This window comes from Solea senegalensis, linkage group LG17 (assembly GCF_019176455.1).
Source record: "Solea senegalensis isolate Sse05_10M linkage group LG17, IFAPA_SoseM_1, whole genome shotgun sequence".
Taxonomy (NCBI): Eukaryota; Metazoa; Chordata; class Actinopteri; order Pleuronectiformes; family Soleidae; genus Solea; species Solea senegalensis.
This window is the reverse complement of record NC_058037.1, coordinates 3,104,458-3,127,328: the sequence shown is the minus strand read 5'-3', so window position 1 is coordinate 3,127,328 and position 22,871 is coordinate 3,104,458. Positions and strand designations below refer to the sequence as shown.

General features: G+C 38.8%; 1 protein-coding gene across 1 annotated transcript in view; it reads left to right on the top strand.

Annotated features, from left to right (window-relative positions):
* The first annotated feature begins 8,557 nt into the window (after positions 1-8,557).
* The window catches only part of LOC122784488 (uncharacterized threonine-rich GPI-anchored glycoprotein PJ4664.02-like), a 28,419-nt gene continuing 14,105 nt past the window's right edge, over positions 8,558-22,871 (top strand). The window contains exons 1-18 of the mRNA XM_044049785.1: positions 8,558-8,738; positions 11,559-11,663; positions 12,197-12,303; positions 12,410-12,458; positions 13,242-13,394; positions 13,485-13,649; positions 14,983-15,135; positions 18,841-19,005; positions 19,119-19,271; positions 19,361-19,504; positions 19,599-19,769; positions 20,799-20,819; positions 20,914-21,066; positions 21,438-21,608; positions 21,727-21,771; positions 21,861-22,001; positions 22,197-22,367; positions 22,794-22,838. Coding sequence (XP_043905720.1) covers positions 12,199-12,303; positions 12,410-12,458; positions 13,242-13,394; positions 13,485-13,649; positions 14,983-15,135; positions 18,841-19,005; positions 19,119-19,271; positions 19,361-19,504; positions 19,599-19,769; positions 20,799-20,819; positions 20,914-21,066; positions 21,438-21,608; positions 21,727-21,771; positions 21,861-22,001; positions 22,197-22,367; positions 22,794-22,838 — 2,005 coding nt within the window. The 5' untranslated portion in view covers positions 8,558-8,738; positions 11,559-11,663; positions 12,197-12,198. The remainder of the gene's footprint in view (positions 8,739-11,558; positions 11,664-12,196; positions 12,304-12,409; positions 12,459-13,241; positions 13,395-13,484; positions 13,650-14,982; positions 15,136-18,840; positions 19,006-19,118; positions 19,272-19,360; positions 19,505-19,598; positions 19,770-20,798; positions 20,820-20,913; positions 21,067-21,437; positions 21,609-21,726; positions 21,772-21,860; positions 22,002-22,196; positions 22,368-22,793; positions 22,839-22,871) is intronic.

The window sequence follows — 22,871 nt, the reverse complement described above, 5'->3', positions numbered from 1 at the left end:
CATCAAATTTCACATGTATAACCAGTATGTTTAATACTATGTAACCTCTTCAAAATCAACCAATAAAAACTTAAAAACATTTTGTCATAATGCTATGTGCAGTTGTCTCTTATTATGAGTTCTGAAGCAACCATGCTTCTTTTACCATTATTAACACTTCTGTCACGTTTGTTTCACAGTAAATCAATTGTACACAGACATGTTGCTGCACTGTAGAGACCATTGTTGTTCATTTGTATTGCTAACAATGGCCCATGATACGTTTATGTCAATATTTTATCCTGACTTCTCTACTGGAACGTGGTGAAATCATGGTTGAGGCCACTCCCAATAAATAGGACGCAACAAGGATGTGTAAACATGGTGAAAAAGTAGCTTTAGTTAGCTTTACCATCATCTCCTAACCTTTAACCCTGTTTTCCTCCAGAGAATGTGGTTGTATGACACGCTCTGACAGACCAGGAAACACTTCAAGACAGAGATGACAAATGTATAAGACTCATAGATCTACTTCTAAACCTGCTGAAGTCCAAGATATCGCAAGAATATTTGTGCTTTATCTCGCCATCAGATATTAGATTGACTTTTCCATCAGGAGTCAATAACACTCCCTGTCCTGCACCAAATTCCATAGAGGAAATCAGTGTTTTTTTTAACTCATGGCAACAAGGGAGCTACAGGTCTACTGCTGCTTTGTTTGGTTAGTTTGAGTCACTAACCATAACCCTAGGTAAATCCAAAATAAGGATTTCAAATGTCACAAAATAAATAAATAATTAACTTGATGGAGGAAGCAGTTGAGCTAAAAGCGTGACTCTTTTGTTAGTAAGAAGCTAAAATCTGGTGTTTTATTGTGTCCCTGCTGAACTATTAATTTAAACATATTCTGGCACTAGAATGAAGGAATGCCCAAAATTATGGGGCACGTTACAAATAACGTCTGCCAAGTGTAAAAGGTCAAGAGTTTGGAAGTTCAGGAGTGACATCACACATGTATGTGGGAGGGGCTGACTACTAATTTACCCTTATGTGACACACCTGGAGAGAAACATTGGAAGAGAAGAGAGAGACAGGAACATCCTTGTGTATTTAAGAGCCATCCTTGAGGAAATGCTGCATATCCTGAACCCAGATGAGCTGCATATGATTTTAGAATCCCAGATGTTGAGGATAAGCTGGATCACCTTTTTGAAACTATGAAAGTGAAGAGTCAGGAGAGCAGCAGGATACTGTCGGATTTTACAGCCACCTCTAAGACTAAAGTGGACAAAGAAGGAGGAAATGGCACAGATGAGTCAGCACAGTGTAATGAGAGGTAATAAGAAATTCTAGTAGTGTAATATTATACATTCCCTAATATTAATATATGGCCTTGATGCAGCAGGTCACCTCCCCTGTCTGATCCTGCCCCCTGTTGGTCTGGCAGAGTGGTTACAAGCTGAAATAGAAAGACCTTCAAAAGATGTGTTCAGGGACAGGCAGAGTTAAAGCTGGAAGTAAAAAGGAAAGAATGGAAAAAGGGGACCTGCCATGAACCTGGGCTTATGCACAGTAAACAAAACATTTATTTATTTATTTATTTTTTTTACAAAATGAGGGATTTTTCGTTTCGAAATTTGGAAAATTATGCAAATTGAAAAGAAAAGCTAGCGGACTTCATTTGTTGGACATTGATGGAAAGCTTAGAAATCGCACTTTTGGAATTTGTAAATAACACAAAATGCCCCTTAGCCTACTTGTTCCTGGACAAAAGATCTGTTTTATACCATAAAAATAAAGATCAAATCCAGTGTGACACAGAACTATAGCTTTTTTTCCCTTCATGTATTAAATTCATGTATTCATTATTATTTAAGACATATCAAGAAAAGCCTGTTTTGAGGTTTGTAAACTGCTAACTCTTCTGCACCAAACTCCATTGATAAAATCAGCGTTTTAGGGACACAAGCTTGAGCTTTTACATGGAAATAATGCTTTCTAATGGTAATGTGTTGGTAATGTGTTGGCGTAGATATTATTTCCTGACATTTTTTTTTTAGGTGAAATCAGTTTTCCTTGAGTCCCTGCTGGCAGCCATGCAGTGAACCTATCAGAGCTCCCCTTTCTTTCACAAAGAATAAATACTTAATCCTTTGTGCATTTTTCCTTCTGTGACTCATCCTCTGTTTTGTTACACACATGTCTGTGTGATTTGAGTCTAGTGCGTCCTTATTGTTGTAAATCTGTCCCCCGTCTCATTTAACTACTTACAATGGGGCAGCAGAGAAGGGTGACGCAGCTCTACTTACACCGACTGTGGACGGTGTGTAGCTTGTACTTGTGTGAGTGTGTGTGGGGATGTTTGTGTGATCTGGGCCGTGGAGTTACCGACAACTGGAGTCACAATGATGTCAAAGATGAACCCACCACTTTGCAAAGAATGTAGTATTTAACAGAAGAGAATAGAGGGTGTGTGTGTGTGTGTGCTATTATGTTTCCTGGCAGCCATATTATACAGTAGTTCTAAATGTGGCCATTGAAATAACCAGGAAAAAAGAATTCTAGACTCCTCTGTGAAGTCGTCCATTTAGTATACGAGTCATATGAATACAATTTTAAACAACTAATACAGACATTCCAAAAACTTAAGAATGTGAACATGTGATACATATTCAGTACAGATTATAATCAGTCCACTTTATTTCTGAACTTGCAGATCTTGCAGTACCGTCACAGCCCACAAGGGGAAGGTGTAGGTCATCCATGGTGCGGGAATCACAGGAAGGCAGGAGGTGAACATCTCAAACTGTAAGTTTCAAAATAAAACAGGAAATGGAACTTGAATGGACATTTGAGAGTTGAACATAATGAAGTAGTGAACACTGAATTATTGATAGTTCTTCCTCTAGAAATGACCACAATCCGAGAGTATTTTTTCAAAAAAGTGTTCACGTATGTTATAAATAACTAATATCTGATTGTTTCTTTTGCATAAGGCTTTTATTTGTTACATCTGTGTTGTACATGTTGTACATTCAGACCTTAATGACATATTAATAGATGTTTCCTATGATTTTGGATGACAGATAGACTAATTAATAATATGTGATGAGTTACTTTGAACCACAGTCATGCAAGATCCTCAGTTTTGAAAAAGAAACATTGTGAAAATGACAAGAGAATATTGCATAATACGAAAGAGTACAATTTCCTCACAGATTTAATAAGAAGCTCAGAGTGGTCTTAAAGACACATTTTAAGCCCATTCAAGGAAGTTAAATACATATTTACCAAAAGTAAATGCTGGTAAAGCAGCACAACAACAAATATTTGATATAATGTGTTATTTTCAACATTTATTTTCAGTTGCTGTTGCTGTAATAAACAACACAACTCTTCTGTGACATCACTCCATATGATTTCAGTCACATGACACCTACGGTCAAGTTAAATGTCCCTTATATGAGAGATTAGGATCAGGAAATAAACTGCAGGGTCACATGTGTCACAACTTTGACTGTGATTTGAACACTCAGATACGTAGGTGCCAAAACAAACTCTAATGCAACAAGCTTACTAATACACTTTGGAATTGTTTTTCACGAACTGATCATGCAATGCAATAAAAGCATGTTCCTTATCTTACTTCCTTGTAGAAACTATAATTCTTGGTGTGTAAGGGATAAGAATTCTGGCGACTTCCGGTTCATTGAGCTGTCACTCCGAAACTCAGTAGCCAAGGCCAGCCCTACAAACAAAAACCATGGCGCAAACCATGAATGCCATAAATGATTAAATTGATATTTTTTCATGAGAACATGCAAACTCCACACTGACGAAAGGCCGTTGGTCGAACTGGGATTTGAACTGTTGACTTTCTGTCTGTGTGGCAACAGTGCTACAAACTTACAAGCTCAAAATGCTAACGCTCAGATAAGTGCTGTTGCAGAAGGGGACTGGTTTGCGACAGTCCATTTTTTTTACGGGCACACACTTTCATGTAGCTCTACACCTGGACCAGTTAGTTTCTGAGGTTTGCATTCAAAGGTGCTCACCTGCTTGTAATGCTGTTCGTAAATGGAGTCCTTCATGCTTTCTCTGTGCATCCCCTCTTGTACCCACCTCACTTCAAGGTTATTTTACACCAGAAGAGTGCAAAGTATTTAACAAATGTTGTCCCTGCAGCCACTGGGACTGTGGCTTTTGAGCTTTTGTACCCCTTAGTTTGCGTCAGCTGAGCAGAGACGTTTGCATTCCGTGTGTCCTGTGCGTGTGCTACTCGCATACAGAGACTGCACTCATGCATTCATGCCACCAGTTTGTCTGTCTGTCTTGCTAATCCAGCTTGGGGCAAAGCTTTCTCACTGGATCGTAAACGCTATCTCCCTGGTTTACAGCAGCAGAGGTCTTCAGTTACCTCACATTGGTCCAGGGGCATGGCAACATTGTGAGATTGTATAAAGGAGTATCTGTGACATCTAAGATGCAGCCGGATGGTCATTACAGCACATTTGGTCTACACTACACTACTTGAGGGTCGTCTCCAATTTGTTGGCTGCTCTGAATCAACTGAAAGAGGGCAAAAAGGTTATGAGTGTAGTTGTTTCTCTGTTGCACAGCTGGGCCTGGTGAAGGGTACTGAGGAACGACAGGTACTTTTAAGTGAAAGCAGGGCCTTTATGTGCTTTATATGTATATAACAGAGGTGTCTTCCCTGGAGGTGTGATGTACCATACGATATGTGTTGTACCTCATTCGTCTCCTTTAGGAAAGAGAATTTGAAACACCCTATTCTTACAATAGGACAATCTTAATAAATGTTTAGGTCTTAAAACTAACTGAAGGCTATATACAGTGAGTTCTCCATTACACTTGGAAGGGATATTCAGTTGCAACGTGCAACTTCACCAGTAAATGTTGCAAAATTTAACACACTGTACCTTAAGCAGGTGTAGAAGGGCCAAAATCTGTTTTCCTTGTGTCCAAACTTGCAGTCAGTGCACACAGCAAGGTCAGCACTGACAATGTATCAGAAATGAATATAAAATAACCGTAACCATCCCTTCTGCACATTTAATCCAACATTCATTGATACGTTTTCACGTAGGTCTACTTGCTTGCTTAGTAGAGATGAAATGACTTCCATATTCGTCGCAGTGAGGTCACCAGTTGAACATTTTGCTCCATTTCCAAAGTTATGTGTTAAAATTACGTTGACAGACTAAGACAAATAGTCATTTAGGTCTCAGATCTTATGAGAAGTGCTGAGGAACCAGTTGATCGAGTATTCAGTTATATTTCCATATGTGCAGCTGCCAGGAAACAGCATTACTGCGGCTATGGAGTCAGACGCCGGCAAACACAATGGGGGCTCAGATTGACCTGCTTGAGGGCATTTGCAAACTTTTTTGCAAACAGAAAAAGACATATTGAGGGAGTAAAGATCGGACTAATGAATCAACCTCATTAATCTTATATCTGAAATAAATAATGTAATTTAGTTTCTGGTTTCCCAGTTCAGCGACACCACTTAATGTGGCACAATGATCACTACTATTATCACTAAAAAAAATAAAAAATATATGCAATATAAAATGAATCATAATTTTCAAAAAACTACACATACAAAGACAAAAAATGCATTTTTGTAAAGCCTGAAGATGTGAACAGAAGTAAACACACACCCCATGATGTCCTTATAAGAGTTGGGGATTATTCCCACTGCAATTTACCAAGGGTGTACCTGTGGCACAGATTCTTTTGACCGCTGTAGTCAGCAGCGTTAAAACCTACAAGCCTGCTTCTCCAATATGCCGTGCCTTGTTCAAACCTCATCCCCAAGAAATATGCTAAAACCCTGAGAATGTCTGCAAAATGTCAAATGCTGTCCTACCAGCTCTAACTGTGTCATTACGGTGTCATCCATCTCAATCCTTTACTCCCGTCTTCATTACTGCGGCTGCTAGTAAAAGAAGAGAAACAACAATGGAGACTCAGATTTAGTTCAAGCTGTATTTGTGGGTGATATAAAAAAATAAAATAAAAACAGAAACTGGTGATGGCAACAGCAAAGCACCAAGAAGTGTTTCCCTGACCTGGTGGTGCCCTACACTGTTTGTCCACAAACAAACCATCAACACCCACATCAAGGTTCAGATAAAACATGATCTCAGTTGGCACTTTATCCAGAATTGAATGATCAGCAGAGTTTCACCTCTAGCCCCGGCACACCAACCCCTACTATGCTATTACATTTGCTGCCAACCTCTGCTCATCATAACCGCCATCAGTGAGGATTAAACTGCGAGGATCACTATTCCGTGTGTCGGCGCCGCCGACGTGTTCATTTACTGCGTAACAATGTCTCTGTCAGAAACATGATCTCGTAAAAGCGTCCAAAGACACGCGGCCAAATAGCATTGGCTTCACCCTCGGAGCATTTGACCTTTAAATTCATCCAGTTCGACAGCATGTTTTTAGCCGTAATGGTGCTTCAGATTTCATCACATGCAGCTGCGCGCGGTGGTTTGCACATATTTGTATTTGGTGGTCACCATGAGGCTTGTTTGTAATGTCTTGTGTTTCACTTCAGCCTCACCATGAACTCACAGCCATCCTTGAGTGCCTGGAGTCGCTAGAGTTACTTATATTATTAAGACACATTAAAGGGAGAGGCTAAAGCATATTGTTCTGTGACTGTTTTTTTCAAGCCACTGAATGTTTGAAAGAAAGAAAGACTTTCCTGCCACATCACTTCCCGCTGTTGCAGAGAACCTGAAATGTTCACACTCAGTGGGGACTCAACAAAACAATGACAAAAGACTCACCTGATAAAAATGTACACATTTGTAAGTGTAAAGAATATGAAACTGAAGCCCTGAACCAAAGTCACAGGAGCTCTGGTCTACTGCTGCCCTGTTTTTGTCACTTCGGTCAATCCAAATGAAGGATTTCAAACACCAACGACACGAAATGAACACATTGGATCTCAGTGATTGAGGCAGCAGTCGATCAACAACTCCTGTGAGCTGTGATATAAAAATCACTGGTTTATAAATCCACATATTCTGAAGAGGGGGTTGTTTACATGCAGCAAAACAAAAAAAGCAGGCATTGGATTTATTCTTTGAGCCTCATGTTAAGTGGAGTGTCTGGTCAGACTTGTCAGGAGGATTGTTGTAATAATGTATTTGTTGAGTTTCATCCAGGGGACGGGAAAGTAATCATTTTGCGATGACAGCTCAGTGAAACCTGTTCTGTCTTTTTTGTGTCTGTTGTCCAACTCTCTTTTTGACAACTATTTCACCTTCAAAAATACTTAAACTGGCTCAAAACAAACCAGTCACAAACCTGCTTCTTTGATCTTTTGGCCTTTATACCTTTTTACTGCTTATTATAGGTTGTGCTGATATTTGTGTCTGTGTCTCTAGTCATTATATAAGCTCCGTCTGTGAGTTATTTGTGTGGAATGTCTTGCATAATATTACGGCACCTGCCTTTTATGACTATGGATGTAATTTAGCAGTTGACACTTTCTCCTGAGTTGATTCATGTTGTCCTGAATCACTCAACTTAATAAGTAAATAAACTAATTAGTCTCCCATTTTTACGGCGCTTTAAAGGTCCAGTGTGTAATTTCGGGCCCTAAAACGCTGCTAGTATCATACCGCACCAGACTCAAACCAAGCCTCAGGTGAGCCTGACGACTTTAGGTCCATATTACAACTGCTCTCTATTAACATTAGTTTCTGTTTCTCACTGCCTCGCTCATGTTTCAGAGAACTCACGTTAAGTCCTTGACATAAAGTCATAAAGTCAGGATCTGAATCAGAATACTTTCATTATCCCGGAGGAAATTGTTTCGTTACAGTTGCTCCATGTCAGAATCGATAACTTCCAGAAAGGAAAGCAACCAAACCACCAAAGAGGGGGCTTTGAGTTTTTCATTGGCCCTCTTTTCTTCAGGGCCCCCAAGGGTTCCCTGTTTTATTTTATACTTCTTCCTAGATGTATGCCCCGCTCTAATGTAATTCACCTGTGTTTGATTATCCCTGCCTCAGATGTGTATGTAATACTTTTGGTTCATCGTCTTGTTAACCATTTCTTCTCCTTGTGTTAAGTTTGTTGTGTTAAAGACTCTTGTTTTCCACTTCACAACCTGCATTTGGGTCAGTATTTTGTGAAATATAACATTATCAACGTCGTGTGAACTCATTTGACGATGGTTTGAATGTTAGAGACATTCATTCATGTTGGAAACGTACACACCTTGATTTACAATAAGCTTATTGTAAGATGAATGATTAATAATGGCCATAAATATTTCTCACCATACACAATAAAAGTGTATTATGTGGCAGTCTGTTTCCTCCACTTGTGGATCACTGTCACTGTCTCTTTTGTTATCATCTTACCTTTTATTTACAAGCTGCTAAATGGAAAAAAACCCAAATACCATCCCACGTAGAAAATCTATAAATATATCTGACAGTATTCTCCTGAGACTATAATCTGTGGTACACACACACACACACACAAACACACAAAGACAAAATAAGCGGTCATAATGTGACATGGAAACTCTGGGAATACTCAAACCTGTTTAGCCACGGCAAGCACTGTGTGCACCTTACTGAATTTCAGGAAGTTCTTTTTGCTCAGCTCATAGTTCCTCTAGGTCACATATGAGTTTGACAGCCTCTACGCTCTGTGGGAGTCTATTCAGTCGCAGCAGAGAGTGAGAGGACAGGCAAACCATGGTAAGAGATTTGGTTTCCTATTTGTATTTATATCTGTAATATTTCACTAGGTGCTGGGCTCATTCTGCGAGCGAGTTGTTTGGAGGTTTGACCTATTTTCTGATCGAACAGAAAACAAAACATGGACTGACTTAATTTTCCACAGCTTTTTGACGTTTGCGTACCGAGTAACGGGGAAGGTTTGATCCCTTTACACTGACTCATCGTCATGTACTTAACTGCACACCGTGTGCATTGTTTCCTGGGAAATGACATTGACTGTTAAGTAAACACTGTTGCCATGGTCTGAGAGAGGCAGAACTGATTTGAGACAATTATTCTATTGACATGTGTTTGTTCGCAAGAATCAACAGAGAAGTGTGCATTTCTGAAAGTTGGACTATGCAGCACAGACACAGTGCTGTGTTTACCAGTTGAGCCTTGAAATTCATTGGATATTCTTTATTCAGTGCTTTGCTGTTATAATCTAGTTAATGCAAACACACGCTGGAGCAAATAAATAGGCACATCAAGTGTTTTACAGTTCTTTCTACAGATAAAACCTATATTTACACGATGACTGATAGCATTCAATAAACAAACAAAATGGTCACAGATAAGATTAAAAAGGAATGTTATGTGTCACAGATAAGAAAGAAGGAAAGTAAATCTAACCTGGAATGCTATAAGCTTTATTTTATATGCATACAATAAGTGTTTGATATTGTATAAACTATGTACGCTATATATATATATATATATATATATATATATATATATATATATACATATATATATATATATGTATGTATGTATATGTATATGTATATATATATATATATATATACATATATATACATACAAAAAAAACTCCAGTTGCTAGTACTTTATTATGGATTTATTTTAAACGTGTAGGTTGTTTTTTCTTTTTAGAAAGAAGTTAGAGTGAAATGTGTTTTAACAGAGGCTTTGTTTATACAATATTAATAATCAGGATTCCAGCAGGTGCACATTCAAACACTGACTAATGTTTCCGCAAAGCCACAGATATGTGTGGACTCACATTACGGAGCCAGGATTATGCAACCTGTTAAAAAAAACCCACAAACCACTTATGATTCCAACCAAATCCTGATTATTAATGTTGTCAGGTCGTCAGAGAAAAGGCACCTACTTTAGGAACGAACTGTTGTTGTGTCGGATGTGTTGTTACTTTCTACCACAGACCCCTCCTAAACCTGAGAAAAATAATAATAATCCATTTTATTTATTGTTAGCACCTTTCAAAACTCTCATGGTCTCCTTACGTCACTTCACACAAAGCTAAGCTATAAACAGACATGGTCGGACATATTTACATGCATATGTCATATGATACGCATTTTTAAAAAAGTTACAATAATCTTCCATGGCAGTGTTCAACAACTGGTTTTAAATGATTTGCTAATCTGATTCAAAGAGATTCCGTTGACACCTAACTGACATAAGATTGGTTTGACAAATAAGACTAAAACACAGCAGTTAGTCCAGAGAGTAAAGCAGTCATTCTGGAAATTGAAATGATTGCACAATAATTATTAACGGTACAAACGGAACACATTTTATTCTCCGTGTCTCTCACACAATGGTGTCTTAAAAGAGTCTTTGTAACAAGTCGGTGATGGAAGACAATGTCCACATTGTAGTGGTAGAGCGAGTCATCTTTGAACTTGAAGGTTGTGGGTTAGATTCCTGGCTCCACTAGTCAACAAAGTGGCAAAGTGTATTTACCTCCACGTTACGTGCAAATGGTTATGAAAGATATGCAGCTGCATATACAAGTGTTGTGTGGTGTGAATGGGTGAATAGCCAAAGCTGCCGTGTAAAGCAGCTTATGGTCGCATTTCCTCATTGGCTTCATTTTGCAATTTTTGTAGACTAATTGCTTAAGCGAGTGCGCAAAATGCAAGAAGAACATTTTATAAAGGCACAGTCATGCACCAAATTGAATCCCCCACTGTCCAAGTGGGACATCACTGTAAGATCTTGTCTCAAAAGTTACTTCTACATGTATCTCGACCCAAAAACCACCTTTGAACATAATGTGACTCCAGGAAGAGTTTTCAACATTCGTCCTTTTATTCGCTCAATGTCCAAAAGTCGGGGAGGAAATGAGGCATGTAGCGTCTTTGCTTGACTGCATGAGAGCACAGGAGTGCCAATGCAGGCTTCCAGAAGACCATGGCAATGTTTTATGAAAATAATCAAAGTCATGCTAATAGTTAACCCTTTGTATGTATTGCTATAGAGCTGTCCACGACCAGAAACCTTTTTTTTTTACATTGCTATCCCTCAACCAATCGACAGATTCTAATGCTTATGTCTTTCCAGACTCACTCGTCTTAAGAAAGCACACCGTGTTGTGTTGGTGTGACAGCAGTCCCTTTGTTAAACTGAGCACCTGTGAGTCAACTGTTGTTCCCTCACTCTAATAGTGTTTTATGACATGTCACTCATGTCATGTCATATCTTTGCATGAGTCGAACACAGAGAACGTGTGCGTGTGCCAGTAAAAACACTCTCCTCGGGATACATGTGTTTGATTCCTGAAGCAAATCTCACACACTTGAAAATCAATGAGTTCGTCTTGTTTTATTTTATTTTTTTTTACTTTTAAATTGCTAATATTCTGGGATATTGTGTGCAGTCTAAAAGGGGAGGCAAAACAAGCCTTGGGTTTCATCCTATTCCTTTTTTAGTTAGTAATTGTGTGGGAGTAAATGGATCGGTCCCATATTCACACACATTGCCACGTTTCTTAATACTAAAATATTAGTAATAATACATTTTTTTACATACTAGGTCTTAAGCTGATGAGCCACCAAGCAACAATGAGTTTTTTTGACTCAAAACCAAGATTATGGGATCTTCTCTGATACATGCGGTGAAGAGGACAAGCCATTAAAGGTGTGTAATAAACTGGAAAACGACAGCACAGCGTTCAGCTTGTGTTTATTAGCTGTATATACATTTTAGTCTGACAGTCTGTCTGTTGAGACTTAAGTGAAGCAACTGTTCAAATTATAGTTCAAACTTAGTCAGGTGGATCCGAGCCAAACGACATTGTAGTTAATGGATTTCACTTTCAGTGCTCGTGAAGGTTAAGTTTCAAAGTCTATAACAGATTTGGAACCAGTCCCAGAAACCTTGTGTGTAATTAGTTTCATGTTAAAGGTGTGTAAAGTTGCACGTGTACTACCTGCTCTTATATAAAAGTAGTTTTATATAGTCTTAACACTTATTATTAATTACATTCCTTAAACCTTTAACCTTGTTATCCGTCTTTTTTTAACAATGGATGACTGTAATGTTTCACCTTTGTAAATGTTTGTCTACAGCACTTTGTGAATGAAAACTGTCCTGTAAATAAAACTGCACCCGGATGGAAACACTAAATCTATATTTTTTTTCTACCTCTTCCAATTCAACTCTCTTGAAAGGAATGGCAATATTGAAGAATGGCTTGAGCCTCTTTGCCCTTCTCGTGACACTTGTTGTATTTAAAACATGGGACTGCATCACATTTCCATGTCTGGTTTCATCACCGGTAAGTCTTTTCTATTTACACAACTTCAATCAAATGTGGGACTTGAATAACACAACGCCGTAACTTCAATCTGATGTCCCGCCTTTTTTGTTATTTGGTACTTCAGGAACTTGATGAGGAACATTTTCAACCTCTCATCAGACAAAGAAGAAATGGTCAGTCCAATCTAAAGTAGTTTATTTTTGAAAATATATATTAGATAAAACACCCACAAGCCTTTTCTGCAAGGAGACCCTCCTACACCAGAGTCCATAGAGATTTTTCCCTCACAGGGACACAGGAGCTGCTGCTCTCCTTCTGCATCATTTGGTCAATTTGTGTTGCGTTGGTAAATCCACAACGTAGGATTTGAAACACTGCAGTCACTAAACAACTCATCTGAACTTACTGACAGCAGTCGATCAACGACTCTTATGTGCTGTGATGAGAAAACGCACATTTTCTCAATGGACTTTGGTGTGAGCAGTTTACAAAGTGTCAAAAAAGGCTGTCTTACGGCGAATTAAAGAGGCAAATGTTGTATATTTTTTGAGGAAAGTCGTTTGTCCCCACTGACAGCCTTTTTTTCTCAATACCTTGAGACAGAAAAGTCATTACCTGACATAACCACACTGAAAAAAACAACAACCCTGAACTATCCCTTTAAATCCCTTTAGGATTAAACCAATGACAGAATTTCACTACTCTTAATCGAATGCTTTGCTTCCCGAAATGTTGTGTTTTTGTAATTTTTTTTTACATGTTTTCCAAAATGTTATATTACAGACGTAGATTTCTCTGGAATTCCAGCAGATCACTGCCTCAAGCTATAAAACAGCCAGGCCGCCCTCACTCCCATTACATGTTTAATAACTAAACCAACTTTATGAGCTTAGCTAAATGTCTGCAGAGGTAGTTTGAGTCTTTCAGCACCTCAACTCTCTCTTCTTTCCCTACAGTGCTTCCAGACCAGCGGACTTACGTTGTTGACATTGCAGTCAACATCTCTGATGCAGAAGCACTTGAGCAGGTCCGCGCTGCCTTGAACGCCACTAGTCTCCCCATACGCGTTGATAACGGCACGGAAATCTCGGACATCGGCATCACAACAGGTGAGCGGCAAATCCTCGGCCGACAAAATCTGGTGGTAAACATTTTTGCCAGGAGTCACGGTTGTTGATCAGAACGTCTTCTCATGACAGTGTGTTCCTCAAACGGCTCCGGCTTCCAGTGCAGATGTGAGGAGGGTTTCGCGTGGTCGTACAGCACCTGTGTTACATACGGAGCCTGCGATCACACATGGAGCAGTATCTGTAACTGCATCAATGACATTCCTGCTGACAGCCGGTCCTGTCAGCCAATATCAGGTAATTAGATCACAACCTAACATGCTTGGCTACTCTTACTTAGTACTTACCATAATTCTGAACTTCCTTATACCAAAGGTATTGGTATAGGTAGTGTTTTCACAAGCTTGTCTTGATATGATTATACTGATTAAATAAACAATGGCTCTGGATATTTCAAGTTGTCAGGACAGTGTGAGCCTTTCCCTCAGGGTTAGTGGATTGATTTTAAAAACATGTGAGACGAGAGGCACAATGAACTTTGTCACTGATGTTTAATGTTTTAATCCTGAGAAAAGTCGAGGTAAAGGTGACATAGAATGCTTGTATCACACATATATGTTAGTTATGGAGGTCTACTTACATATATTAACTTGTTTTCATGGTTAAAAACCTCCTAATCGCTGCAACCGAGCTGATCAAAATATCTCCTCACTGACGCTCTCGTCAGCCGCGCTGTTTCAGACCAAAACCACACCCCTAGAATGTGGACTGTGTTGTGATTGGCCAGTCAACGAGAGGTTTCCCACTGTCCTGTGATTGGCCAGGTACCTGGAAGTGACATAATAGATAGGCCAGCTCTCAGATACACAGCTCCCCCTCTGGCACGGTGGATGCTCTGCATCTCAGCAGCTACAACGAGAGTAGTTCTTCTTCTTCTGTGGTTGAATGTACGCAACCGGATGTGCCTGGACTAGTGCCCGCACCAGGAGGCGCTACGGTGGTGAGAGGAGTGGTGAGGATTTCTGATGACGACACCAAATTAAGGAAGTGCCGATCCACTTCGCAGAACCCAGGAAAACAATACAACACTATTTTCTCAGCAGTGGCTGAACTGTTTGTTCTGAAACTTTAGGGTTTCATAAACGATGTAATGACGCAGATACACACAAACGCAGCGTTAATTAGAGCTTCCGGTCTATGTGGGCTTTAATAGCTGTTGTGTGTGTGTGTGTGTACAATGTTTTGTCCTGAGAAACGCAATAAACTGTAGACGAAGCTGTGGCTGAGAAGACGGAATCAACTTGGCTTGTATAAGTTACAGTTCTAAACATAAGTATGCAACATCCTTTTACCGCTCAATTTGTTCTCATTGGTTATTGCAAGGTTCATCAGTCGTAAATATAAAACTATTTGAACTCAGGAAGACTCTTAAAATGGCGTCTGTTAGCCTTAAATCAGAAGCCACCCACAATTGTTAGAGGGGCCGGATTATCCTCTGGTGCAGGCTTAAAAGGGACTCTGCCATTGATATGTGGATTATTCATACGTGTGCTCTTTTCCTAAAGTGCCTACAATGGTATGAAACAAACAAAAAAAAAGAATACTGGATCATGTTGTACTTTATCTGCAGAACTGCTAGATCTCAACGAGTATGAGGTGGAGCTGGAGCTGAGTGTGACAGATGTTGAGGCAGTGGACCATCTCAGGAGCCTCCTGAGCAACGGCAGCTTTTTCCTCACCCTGGGTCCCGCTGTGAACGTCACGAACATCGACATCACCACGGGTAAGAACGGAGCGCCCAATGGTCTGAACTAATTTTGTGAATCAGGTGCATCACTTCCAGATTTCCTGTACATGTAAAAATGTGCATGAGCTTTGTGGTGTTTGAGGTTTCATAGTTTCAGAGAGGAACACCTCTGTCCAAACATCTGGTGGCATCACTGCAGGACAAAAGTGTCTATTGTGTCATTTTAAGTTTAGTTATCTGGAAGAAGTCAAGTCAATGTCACCATGCCCACAGTTTTCTTGTTTTAGGTTCATTTCACAACATTTGTACAATTATATCTCAGAATACTTCACTTAAAAATTGCATTGAGAATAAAATCAGGGGTCAGTTAGTAGCATTACACGTGCAGTTGCTCATGACAATGACAGATAACTGTTAATTAATGCAACCGCGAGCACAAACAACTTCATTCATAGAGCTCTAGACGTCATGTGACACCACCGTGGTGGCAGGAAAAGCTACTATAAAAATGATCAATGCTCGTATCAAGTACCAGTTTTTCAGAACATGACAGATTGAATATATCTGGCCATTGTGACACTAGTATAGAACATTATTCCAGACCTGCAGTATTCTGACAACTTTCTGATAAATGTTCTATCATCTTACTGTGGAGAATGTCAGGCAGTGCAATCAAAGCATGTGAAATGAACAACTGCGTTCTATCTGATATGGAGTGATCCACTCTTGCTGCCTCTCGGGATCTTTTGTGATCTGGTAATTCCCCAACTGTTTTGGCTTCCCCCGGGGCACAAAAGCTATCCATCATCTTATAATACATGAGCTGTGGTAGGGAAATTATATAGGGGAAGGTCAAAGGTCAGAGAACCAGCGAGGTAGGTAAACTGCAGGAGATTGGAAAACATACTCCTGACTCCAAAGAGTTTGGCTCACGGTGTTGGCTTAGGAGAGATGATCTAATCTAACACTGTGATTTATAATGAAGAACAGTCTTTAGTTGGAGCTAAAAAGTTGCCTGATGTATTTTGTGGCATATATGGATTTGGACAGCACGGCTTCCTTGCCAAAATGCCATTGTCTTGTAGTTGTTAGCACTGTTGCCTTGCAGCAAAAAGGCCTTTCTACATGTTCTCCACGTGTGTGCGTGGGTTTTCCTCAGGTTCTCCATAACAGTCCATAAACCTGCAGAGGTAAATTGGACATGTTAAATTGACCATAAGTGAGTGAATGGTTGTTTTGTCTCTTTGTGGCTTTTCCTCAATATGAATGTGATTAAGTGTTGGCACAGTGGCACAAAAGTCACTAAATCAAGGCTGACTGCGTGTGTACCCTGCTATTTGTTTTTATTTTGTAGTTGTTCACCAGTTGCTCTTAACTAATTGCCCTTATATGGACAGCTGTGGGAGTTGTTTTGAAAAGGTTGATGCTCTTCAGGGTTAAAACACACCATCATGTCCACAGAACACTGTAAAAGCCATAAAAAAACACATCACATCATGAGCAATATTTGGTGTCAACCTGCTCACAAAGTGATCTGCTTCTTGCCTACATGTCACTCTCTGGAGAACGTTGTAATTTTGCAAAATGTTGATAAAAAAAGGCATAATGTTGATGTTGATTTGCACCAGTTCATTATGTTCACATGTATCATGGGGCTGGGCACTAGGGATTATCTAATTTAACCAATCAATGGGGAGCAATGGCATTTGGGTTCCTTCGTCAGAGGGGCCCCAGCCCTTGATCTGTCAGGATTCAAGCTGGCAACCATCCGAGTTCCCTTTCCACTAGGCAATGGGTTGCCCGAAAAAAATAAATAAAAATAAACTACAAAAACTACTAAAAACTAAAGAAAAAAAAGGCCTAGCACCCACTGTTTTTCAGCGGGCTTAACCCTTGATCTCCTGTTATGGCCAAACCAGGAAGGAGGACTGTTCTAGCATCTTACATGGTAACTAAAGTAAGAAATAAGACACAATGAACAAAGACAAAAGAGTGTAAAGCAAAGGTGACCAGTGTTGTAGCATTAAACTAAACTGCACACACTGTTTTAAGTCACTTCAATGACAGCAAATGAACGCAAACTTTGCTAACAATGGGTTAGAGTGTGTGAAATCATAAACCTGTTATTTCAGCTGCTATGTTCACTTCATGTCAGTGAATACAGCTGTCACAGTGAATATTTCAAATTCTTCCTCATGCACAGGGACTTCCCCTGCCCCCTTATCTATAGCTGGAGACAAAAGACCGTGATTTATTTTCTGTACTTCCGTTCTTTTTTTCACAAGAAGTGAAGGAAAGACTGAATTCAGAGCAAACATAGCACTTATCACTTATGCTCTTTACAACCAGCAGGATTCCAAATGTTTTACTCTTACACTAAAGAAAGAATCAGATTGTTATGCTTGTAACAAGTTAAAATTAGTATTTCTTTATGTATATATATATATATATATACATATATGTATATATGTGTGTATGTATAATGTACAGTTTTAATGCTCAATAGTACAGATATTGGTGGCTAATTTGTTTTAATCCTTGTTAAAAGTTGAATATTAACATTTAAATATCTATATCACGTGTTCCCCCACAAGTACAATTCAGTTTATGCAATGAACAGAATAAGCAATGTCTCTCCAGCACCATAATAGCACCATAATGAGTTTTTCCCAACTTTGTGAAATCAGCATGAGAAAAGCATTTGCGTGAGAATACTTGACAATTTTGAAAGACAGAACTCTTGCAACTGGACATTGTTTCCTCCTCGTTCTCCTGTTACACTTCCTGCTAGGATTCCTGATGCTGACTTGTTTTTAAGAGCTGAACAGGTTACTCACTCTCTCCGCACTAACTGGTTTTTTGACGGCCCTTCATGAGGCGACACACCGTTTGTATGTGCAGACGCAGGGGTAGTGTACAGAGTGAGTGGACAGGGGTTGAGTCCTGTTTGTTTGTTGTACTCTTCAGCCCCTTTTCCACCTATGGAAAAGGTGAGGCTTGCCTCAACTCGCCTCAGCACGGCACAGCACGGTTTAGGTTGGTTTTCCACTACAAAATAGTACCAAAATAGTACCTGATCTACAGTTCGGCATTGTTCGTCTTGATTCTTGTGTCTTGCTCATGATGCCATAGAATACCATTTCATTCACAAGCACGGGTGTCAAAGTCAAATGACCTGGGAGCCAATGAGCATCGGGGAAAATCGCCTGTTTCATCGTGATATCGCAGTAAAGATATTCATAATGATGAGTACTGAAGTAAAAGTGTTTTAATATGGAATAGTGTAAACTTCATAATAAAACGTATTTTTCAAGCAAATTTAAAATGTTGAATAAATTAAAATGAATGAATGAATGAATGTGAATGTCATGAATGAATGTCAAAAAAACATACAAAAACAAATCTAAAAGTATGTAAATTGTAACGTGGATAACTGTAAACAGGCTTACTGTATGTATATATATACATATATATGTATATCTATATATATATATATATATATATATATATATATATATATATATATATATATATATATATATATATATATATACATATACAAAAAAATATATAATTATATTGATCGCAATATTGCAATATTATATTGATCGAGTATTGTATTGAATGTAGGAGGAGGTCGCCACCCCTAAGTTATACACCTCTGGTCTACAGTGTTATATACATTATCATTATATATTCTTATATATTGTTTTGTTTGTTTGTTTTTTGCTCTTTTTTAAGTGTGTTACCCAAATGGCAGCAACTTCCAGTGCATATGTGAGGATCAGTACGTTTGGTCCTTTAACAACTGTGTTACCTATGGAGCCTGCGATGGGTCCGTCAATGCCACGTGTGGATGCATCAACAGTCTTCCCGCCAGTGGACAGTACTGCCAGCCGAAGACAGGTGAACGAGACTTTACTGACGAGGAACTTTAACAGTTCCACTGTTTTATAAAAAAAAAAAACAAAAACCCACAGTCGTTCACTTAAGGCGTCATTTTCTTGTGTACCTTGAAGTCGTGCCGCTGTATGAATACATAGTTCAGGTGGAAATCGGGGTCAGCGATATCGAAGCGATGGAACAATTGAGGGACGCTTTGGAGAACATGAGTTTCCCTGTTGAAGTAAACGACATGATTAACATCACACAAATTGACATCATATTTATTGGTAAGAACAACAACAATCTCATTGTCTGTCCATTTAACAGAAAAAACATTTAAAAACATGATTTATGAGTATGTTTTTTTTTCCCACAGTGCCTCCAATCACATATGAATACCAGATTTTCATTGAGGTGAACACTACAGATGCAGATCAGCTGAGAAACGCCGTGCAGAATATGAGCTTCCCGGTTCAAATCAGCACCCAGATAAACATCTCTGATGCCAATTTGACTACAGGTAAGAGCAAATCTTTTGTAAACTATTAAAAAAGCATGATATGTTTCTGTGTTGGATTAAAAAAAACAAGACAAAAACGTGTGTTTTTTAAAAGTTTGCAGTTACGATGGCGGCGCCGGTTTCCAGTGCAGCTGTGAGGACGACTACCTCTGGCCCTGCGACACATGTGCCGCATACGAACCGTGTGACAGGGACACAAACACGTGCAGTTGTGTCAGAGCTTTTCCCACGGATGGACATTACTGTCAACTGATGCACAATCAAAGTGAGTACAAAGCTTACACACTTATCTAAGTTTCTACATTATTCTCAAAAGTGGTGGAAATGATGACCCGACACCTGCAGGACCTAGTTTTATTAAATGTCCCAGAGGTTAGCACTGAATTAGGACAAAAAGACATTTCACTCTGCAGCTCCATCAGCTTTGGAATAATGTACAAAACAGTTTAATCTGAAAAAGCTGAATGTCTGAAAGAATGATTTTTAAATAAATGTCGGTGTTTCGCAAATCTGGCTATTGACGTTTATTAACTGAATCTCACTGGCCTGTTTTATTGTGTGAGTGCTGAAAATTGCATTGCCTATTATTTAGATATTTTATCATTCTGGGTTTTATTTAATTATTTTGAATACTATGTGCATATTTTATGGCTATTGTGTCTTATGTAACTGTAACTTTTACTGTCATACTGCACCATTTTAGACTATTTTTAACCACTGTGTTATCCCTAATTATTAATATCATTATTTTCGTTATTTGTTGTCTTCACCAGTTGCTCTTAACTCATTACCCCTAGTTTGACTTTTACAGTTGTTTGAAATGCACTGCATAAAAAAAGATTTATTCCAAGTAATGCTGTAAGAGTTATAAATACACAGCACTGTGTGAGCAGCGTTGGTGTCAAACTGATCACAAATGAATCTGCTGCTCCTCATTTTGCAATTTCTGATATGATCTGTATGAAAAAAAAGACGAAATGTACATTTTATCATGTGTTTTTCTTCACGTGAGGTACAAATACAACATTTTTGTGGTTTGCAGAAAAGTAAATTAGCAAATAAGACTTTATGTCTCGCACCTGCTTTTTCTCATATTATTTTAAATAGGTTAAACAGCATTGTGTATGTCTATTCCATCAGAACTTCACTTTATGCACGTATTATTTAATAAATCTTAATTAAAAGCTTGGAAAAAAAATTCAGCAACTTGAAAGTGACGTGTGATGTTTTACCTCGTGTGTGTCCATAAACACAATCTCTAACAAATCTTTGTTTCCCTCTACACAACTTACAGCGTGTCCTTCGACAACAACAGGTAAAGCGGAGCAGACGTCGCCGAAGTTAAATGAATCGTGTTAAACATCATGTTCCACCACTGAACCGTGTTGTCTCTCTCTCTGCTTGTGCAGCTCCGCCACTTGTTTATGAAAGCCTCGTTTCTTTTGAGTTACACATCTCAGACGCTGGCGTGGTGAACACGCTGAGGGCCATTCTGAGCAACATCACTTATCCCATCTACGTCAGTAACAGCATACAGATATATGGCATCAACATTTCCACAGGTAAGAATAAAGCGTGCACGTATGTTTTTGTCTTGCCTCTGAATATCAAAACAAACTGATCGTTACATTTTGTTCATCTGTCATGTTGTGATTTAGCAAATGTGGAGGAGTCTTTTTAATTTGAATCCCAGCAAATATGTTTGGTATGTATAGAAATTGATGATTTACTGTTTAAACAATGGAATTTTTTTATTTTTTTATTTCATCTTTAAATGTGGTCAGTTCCGTGATAGAGATATGATCTAATTTCCAGCGCGTTTAGTGTAAAGTCTTGAAAATGTGATCAATATATTGACTTATGACTAATTTGTTTTTTTTTAACTGTGAGTCTAGAAACACTTTCTTCAAAATGATTGTCTTTCTGTCCTCAGTTTGTTCTCCAGACAGCGGTGGTTACCAGTGCAGATGTGAGGATCAGTATCGCTGGTCATGTGACCAGTGTTTAACGTATGGACCCTGTGACAACATCACCTCTGACACGTGTGGCTGCATCGATGGTCTTCCTCCAGATGGACAGTACTGTCGGCATGTTGACCAATACAGTAAGCAACTGAGATAAAAATACTGAAACATTTTGAGGATTATTTATTGTATGTAGATTATCTTAAGTACACATACAGATTTGCTTCTGTTTCCACTGTTCTCTCTCGTTCCTCACAGACTTTACGTCTTGTCCCGTCACAACACCCGCTCCATCACCAACAAGTAAGACCGAGAAGGCGACACGGCTCAGGAACATCACATAAAATATCACACTTTCAGATCAGACATGATTCAGTTTGTCTCCTCTGCAGCTTCTCCAGTTGTCCATGAATATCTTCTGTTCATTGAGCTGAACACCACAGATGTTACAGTGATAGAGCGACTGAGGAACATCAGCTACCCGCTCATCATTAACAGCAACATCCAAGTCTCTGACATCAACATTACTACAGGTAAACTACACTCACATATTCTCCCACTGGGTGATCTATTTGGAAAAGTATAATATTGTTATAAAATCTCATTATAAATCTAAAATTTGTCCAATATAGTATTACTGTATCTTGTCTTATCTAGATTTTTTTCTACATTATGTCTTGGAAATGTGATAAACATACATATTTATGATATAATTTTTCTGTCCTCAGTTTGTTCTCCAGACAGCGGTGGTTACCAGTGCAGATGTGAGGATCAGTATCGCTGGTCATGTGACCAGTGTTTAGCGTATGGATCCTGTGACAACATCACTTCTGACACGTGTGGCTGCATCGATGGTCTTCCACCTGACGGACAGTACTGTCGGCATGTTGACCAATACAGTAAGATTATTACTATTAGATGACCAGTTAACAAATACTTGATCTAATCTGTTTTCATGTGACATTTATTGTTTTTTGCAGCTGAAAGTGAATCAGAATTGAAAGATTTACCCGTTTAAAAATGTTAAAAGTTATAACGCTATCAGTCACAAATAAACCTTTGGAAATGCTGCCATCTGTTGTTCACACCTCATAATTACATTTCAATGTCTTTTCCTCACATAAAAGTTGTCCACACTCCTTTAATTATTAAGTATCAAATAACGGACATTGTCATTGTGGCCCTAATACTCAAAAATACTAAAGAAATCATTTGTGACACAAGATTGTTTTAATTCCAGTTCAGTATAATTGGAAATATCATAGTCTTGTCAAAGTTTTTTTTTAATTCACTCAGTTGCTTCTTTTCTCTCTCGTTCCTCACAGACTTTACGTCTTGTCCCGTCACGACACCCGCTCCATCACCGACAAGTAAGACCTTTTCACTCTTACTGATCACTCTGC